Source organism: Montipora foliosa, chromosome 13 (genome assembly GCF_036669935.1).
Source record: "Montipora foliosa isolate CH-2021 chromosome 13, ASM3666993v2, whole genome shotgun sequence".
NCBI lineage: Eukaryota > Metazoa > Cnidaria > Anthozoa > Scleractinia > Acroporidae > Montipora > Montipora foliosa.
Genome location: NC_090881.1, coordinates 19,273,696 through 19,279,856, shown reverse-complemented (window position 1 = coordinate 19,279,856; position 6,161 = coordinate 19,273,696). Strand labels below are relative to the sequence as shown.

Sequence of the window (6,161 nt, the reverse complement as noted above, 5' to 3'; positions counted from 1 at the left end):
AAAACAAATTTTCCATATAAAGTCCTCTACGACTCTTTAAAGACCGATAGCGCTCCGCAATGATATATTTCTCCTGGGAGAAGGGAAAAAAGCTCCATTTTCTTTACTTGAATTATTTTTTTTCCTTATTAATATGTAAACAACTATTTTGAATGTCGGAGGGTTTCTCGCTCACTGTGACTGAGGCAAAATTAAATAGATAATATAGCCTGATTATGTTTACAATTATTTTGGTTATAGTAAAAAGTTTGCTGGGGGAATTTGGTGTATTCAACGTCGCTTCAGGCATGGATTTTTTTCTAGGTACCACTTGTGTGGTTTTGTACATAGGGTTATACTGTCGTGAACTCTTGGTAATGATTTTATCAGGAGTCTATTTGGCATATTCTGTCGTTTGTTGAATAGAATTGTCAAGAGTTTGTTCACAAAAAAAATGATATTAAATATTCAATCGCTATACATGCTGAATTTGGCATGAGTTGGGGATTAATTGCAAAAAAACCAGCCGCAAAATTAAAGATCGCCTTAGGATCCTTTATTTGCAGCTGGGTGTAATGACATCGTGGGCAAAATAATTTATCTGCTAATAAACGTTTGCTTCTGAGAAAGAAAACCTTCGATGTTTCGGAAAAGCATAAATATTTGGCTTTTTCCAAATTTCACACCACGCCCCGAGGAATTAAGCTTTTGAATTTTTTATGGCATAACATTCGGTGTTTTCCAAATTATGCTGGGTTTCGTTCAAAACCCAAAGGCTTTGTTTGTTATAAAACGGTCCAACCGGTAGTTACAACGAAAACATTCACGTGCAGCGCTTTTAAGAATTTTTTTATATCGATAACAATCTCGACGGGTGCAAAAGTCGAAGAAAAGGAAACATTAAGTCTTTAAAATGTCGCTTGCTTCCTCAGCATGTTGCGAAACCAAAATGAGCATGCTATATTTCTTGTGTATTTTGATTGTTTTTTCTCGCTTTCCTTTGTCTGCTAAAATGTGGTTTTTCTTCGCTCCATAGGTGGCATTTTGGTAACGCTGTTTTACCTAGAAACCGTCCTTGTTCGTGATAAGAATTTGCAGGCCGGCTTTGAATAACTTCCTATTGTTAGTTTCCTTCTCAGATACAGAAACGCCTTTGACGATTTTTCTTGGAACATGTTGTAACAGAATAGTTTAGTCTTGTGTATAAAACCAAAAAGAAAATACTTCAACCTTACATAATCGTCATTTTGATATTTTTCCTGTCGAAATTTTTAACTCATCAAAATGAATGCAGTATTCCAAAGATAATGATTTTTTTGTCTCGTAATGGTTATTTTGCTCAGAGCAGAAACCGCACAGTAATTTATTCCCGTTGCACGCGTGACAATCAATCAAGTTAGTCGGCTCTGTAATTCGCTGTGGAAGAGTATAATAATCAGTTTTTAATCGTGTATATGCTTTAGCAAAATTGAATTAGCTTCAGCCACCAGTGAGATGAATTTTGTGAAGGTGGCTCGGTTTTAAATCATGAAATCAGGTGGAAAGTGTCAGAACCGGCAGGCTTGAGCCATCATTAGCATAAAACCGTGTTGTCTTCCCTGTCCTCAGTGTTCTCGCTTACATTTTAATGAGTCTTGGCTTCGAAGAAATCGACCCAATCGCGTAAGTCCGTTAGGTTAGCATTGTTAAAATCACTACCGTTAGGAGCTCAAGACGTCAGAAAGAAAAACAGGTATTAACTGAGATAAATCGATTTTTAGTTGTGCAATTTCCATCGCTTCAAGGCATATTGAATTGGGCAGAACAATTGTCTTTCGTGAATTAAAAACGCCATTCATATTCCCTTTTAAAAATTAAATCTTCTAAACATCCAACACAAACAGTAAACAAAAGTATGGCTGCCAAGTCAAATTTCATCTTTTCATTTTGCCTTTGTTCCGCCGTCCCTATGAAACAAATAAAAGTTTTCGGTCTCGTTGAAAGAAAAAGAATCGTTCGGCAATTTTTCACAGCAGATGTAATTACAATGATTCACTGGACACCTAGGTTTACAAAACAAAGGATTTAACAGCACTCTCTGTCGTTTGTGAATTACTATTCCATTATCTGAAAAAATAGCACTACGTTTTGTTTGCTGACCAAAATAATTGGCTTTTGCTGCTTGGCCCCTCCTCGCGGAAAGAGCTCGCGAGTTCAAAATATCCGAAGTGGCAGAGGATTGCTCGTCGTTTGACATCGTTGAATTTTTTGAGAATTGTGCCAGGTTTTAAAGCAGTTTTTATGGAGAATGTGACTTTCTTGAGGGTCAGCACGGCTCGGGGGGAAATTTAATTGAGGGTTTCGACGTAAATTAAATGTGATTCCTGCCTTTGTTAATGTTTGTTGTTTTTTGATTTTCCCATTGTTAACCTGTGTTTCTGACTCAACGTTGGGTATCGGATGATTGATAGGTGTTGTACATTATAAATTAATTAACATTGTTTGGAGCGTAACAATATATCAGATGATCACACCCGCGCTTGGGAAAGAGAATAAGCTAGCAAACAACGTAACGGTTCTCTCCGCGGCCGCCGGCCAGCATTGAACAGCCAACGGCACATCTTGCAAAGCGTAGATGCGGTTGAACAGATCTCGGCGAACCGTTCCTTAAACACAGCGCCGTTAGCCCTCTTTTTCTCTCAATAACACTTCGTTTCAACAGTTAAGTCTCTGTTAGTTTTGACTAAAGTTTGAAAGAAGTGGTTTCCGTGGCTAGAAGTCGAACGTACGTGGCTCTGGCGATTCGCTGAGCGTTAACGTTTCAATATGCCAAAATCGTTCCTTGTGAAGAACAAGAAAGGCACGTCGCATTGAAGACGAAATTCAGGATGGCACGAAAGCCGCTAGCAGAGAGGGGACATCTACAGGTTAGTGCATCCTTAAATTTCCCTTCAGGGTAAAATGATTTCAGTTCTATTGTATACTTGACCCTTGACAAACAGTTGTGATGGTAGTTTCTTTCCGCGCTAACATTTCTCGTGCGTTCACCGTTATAAAGTGTCACTGTATTTGTGGACGCAGATGTTGTCGGGTGAAGTAACGGGTCGGTAACTTTTTTTTATTCCCTTGCTTGCGCTAAAGGTTAGTGGCTTAAAATTGCGCTAAATCCACGGGGCCGTTTTGCGACTTGTCAGGGACAGTGGTAGTATTAGTCTTCGTGGGGTGTTCAGGGAAGCAACCTTTAGAACAATAGAGATAGGTTACACTAAACAGTAAACCGATGTTTATCGGCCTAAAATCACGGCTTTGCCATTTTAAAGCTTTTTCTGGCCATGAAGCGTTGTGTGGTTTGATCCACGAGTGTCCTGCGAAGGAAAAGAAAACAGGAGGCTTTGGCGATGCGTTTTTTCTTTAATCTATTCCGCTTTGATGGGCTTAAGAAAAGAGGTTAAATGTAGCGGATATTTGATAGGGGACAGTTAAGGCCCCAGCTTATTACATGATAATGTTTGTAGTCTCTGTGCACGTAAAAACACAAGCTGCCTAGTCACGGCAAGCAATTCAAAAGCTTTCTGTGATTACATTGTGTAAACTGAAATTCGACGTACTGAACGTTGACAGCCGCGTTGCCTCGGGCCACCGAGTTGATTTTTCAGTGCTCGGCTGCGCTAAACATCAGCCCAAAATGAAACGTTAATGTTTTGGTCCAATTTGAAAGATTATCAACGAAAAGGAATTCAACAATGTAGGTCATTGATTCATTCATATTCAAATTGAGCCCTGTGTAGTGATAAACGCCATTGCACAAAGGGACTAATGGATACACCAATTGATATACAATAGAGATTTTGTATAGCGTTTAGTAGGGTGCGCGTGGCCTTCCGTTAAACAAAAAATTATTCGCCGTGAAATTATTCCTTTTTCAGCCGAAGGTAGTTGAGGGCGATCGTCCGCTTCAATTCCTCAAGCCACTGAGAAAATTCGTGTGAAAAGTCGACCGCGCTGGTATCAGTCAAGCCAGTAGTAACAATTATGGTTAATTTAAATTTATGTAAATTCTCGTCACTTAAAATGCGAGACCTTTCACATGCTGTCTATTTTTCGTGGTTTGCTAAACGACGTGTAAACCGATTCTCCACTTGTCAATTTTCCCATGTTTAGACGCATTACTTTCGAAAACAAAAAAACCTTCGTCGGTACTTTTGTTTTCCTTCGCACATTTCCACACCTTTTAAAGAAGCTTTTCCCTGATTTGAGGACAACGCTTAAAACACTTAACGAAAGTTCAGTTTTTCAGGTGCGAAAAGAAAGGCGATTCTGTCTTCAACGGCGAACTTTAAAGCTGCGAGAATCGAGCAGATGGTGCGCGCTTTAATTCGTACTTTTTCCGACCGCGATCTTGACAGTGAGACTACTTAACTCCTCAAACGCAAATGTCTTTCGATCAAAGGCTTTTTTTAAAGAAGTAAATTACTTAAGTGTGCTTCAGGAAAGGTTCCACGTTCAACTGATCTCTTCCTCATGCAAGGGCAAAGCTGTCATTAAACACGGAATCTTGAAAGTACGAGTTTTGGTTTCGTGGAGACAGATCTAATATCGCGAAAATTTCACGTGGGCTTGTGAATTTTGGCTGGTCTTGTGTTCCTCTAATAGAATTTTAATTTCGACCAGCGTGTTTGTAAAGAGTTCCTACGGGGTGATAGATTTCATTTAATAAATCACTTTGTGATTAAGAACATTGCTGGCGCTTTTAATTCAATCAATTTCTCGTTTTGCGATGTGTCCAAATTGATGAAATTACAGTGAGCCAGGCCAGCTTTAATTGAGTAGGGCGAAGATGAAAGCAAGACCCACAACTCACACGGGATATCAATCGAGAAGTTTGTTCAACGAAGCACAACCTTGGAAAATTACCGTGAAGCGAGCGGAAAAATCTCTTCCTGTGTTGTCACAATTCAAGGCAATCATTGTCAGCGAGATAAAGCCCCGTGTACAATATGATTTTATAGCTTTATTGTCAGTATTAAACGCGCTTACTCTAAAAGTGAGAAGCTTTGTCTATGATGATAGCAGTCTCGATATGTCATTTTTTTTGCCCTTCGGCTGTTTGTTTACTGAGCAAACTTGGCTAGGAGGCTACTTAAGTGTTTAGCATCATTTTGGCAGCTTCCTCCCCGCGATTTTATTTATAACCATTTTGTGTGCTTTGCTTCTAACTGTAATGGTGTATATTTCCTTTCAACGCTTTGCTCACGATAGTTAACTGACACAATGCCTATTTTCTTTGGAGCATCGAGTTTTTTCGTTCGACAAAAACCCTAATTTAGCAATCGTTTGCACCTGAGAAAAGAATGAATACTTAATTTTAGGATTTAAATCTTTGTTCTGTCATTTATTTGCTTTTCTTTCAGACTTTTCAACAGGGAAAACATGTCGGTCTTTGCAAAGAAGGTCAGCCACTGAAAATAGATTTTTAACATCTGATTTCGTATTTTGAATTTCTGATAAAGGTTCTTTCGATTTCCTGAACGGTCATGTTTCTTTCGAACATTTCACATGAGTTAAGATTACTTAAATTTCCGGCTCGAATCTGAAATTTTCCTTCTGTACCTTTGTGGCAGTTCGTGGAAAGTTCATACGAAAATGAATACCTTAAATGTATGTCTTTAAAATGTCAAGAAGTTGAACATTCGTTGATGAGAATTCAGTTTCTTTTGACTCCAACACACTCTATTTTCAAACAAATCTTAACTTCGCAGTTGTAAATTCTCTTAAACATTGTGCGTTTTCCATGAAGTACAATTGTCAAGGCTTTCTTTTCACAATTCGCAAACCTAACTCGGGTTTCAATGCAATTTTGATTACCCCAATAAAAAATAAACTATTAGTCTTTACGTTCCGTTCGATGCAAGTAACTTTTTCTGTTCCTTAGTTAGACTGAGTTCAATTTACGAAGCAAGGTATAGAATTTTCACTTTGTGGTTTTAGGCCGCGCGAAATTGAATGAAAACCTCCGTAATGGCGATAGCACAAGTACTTTGGAAATGCGTTCTTTTATCAGATAACACATAATTGAAATTGCGAAACAATGATACACTTTAAGGAATCAACTACTCTATGTTATGTTATTAATGGGATGGTAGGTTCTTCTCAAGATGGTCGATCTCTTTCAAACCGCAAAATGTGATATTGCAAAAACGTGG

General features: G+C 38.5%; 1 protein-coding gene across 3 annotated transcripts in view; it reads left to right on the top strand.

Annotated features, from left to right (window-relative positions):
* Nucleotides 1-1,504: 1,504 nt before the first annotated feature.
* The window catches only part of LOC137983358 (transcription factor ovo-like homolog lin-48), a 7,922-nt gene continuing 3,265 nt past the window's right edge, over nt 1,505-6,161 (top strand). Inside the window, exons 1-2 of one of the 3 annotated variants that reach the window (XM_068830562.1) lie at nt 2,051-2,885; nt 5,370-5,409. In XM_068830562.1, coding sequence (XP_068686663.1) covers nt 2,847-2,885; nt 5,370-5,409 — 79 coding nt within the window. In that variant the 5' untranslated portion in view covers nt 2,051-2,846. Of the gene's footprint in view, nt 1,712-2,050; nt 2,886-5,369; nt 5,410-6,161 lie in introns of those variants that run through there. The other 2 variants (XM_068830564.1, XM_068830563.1) reach the window with 2 other exon arrangements.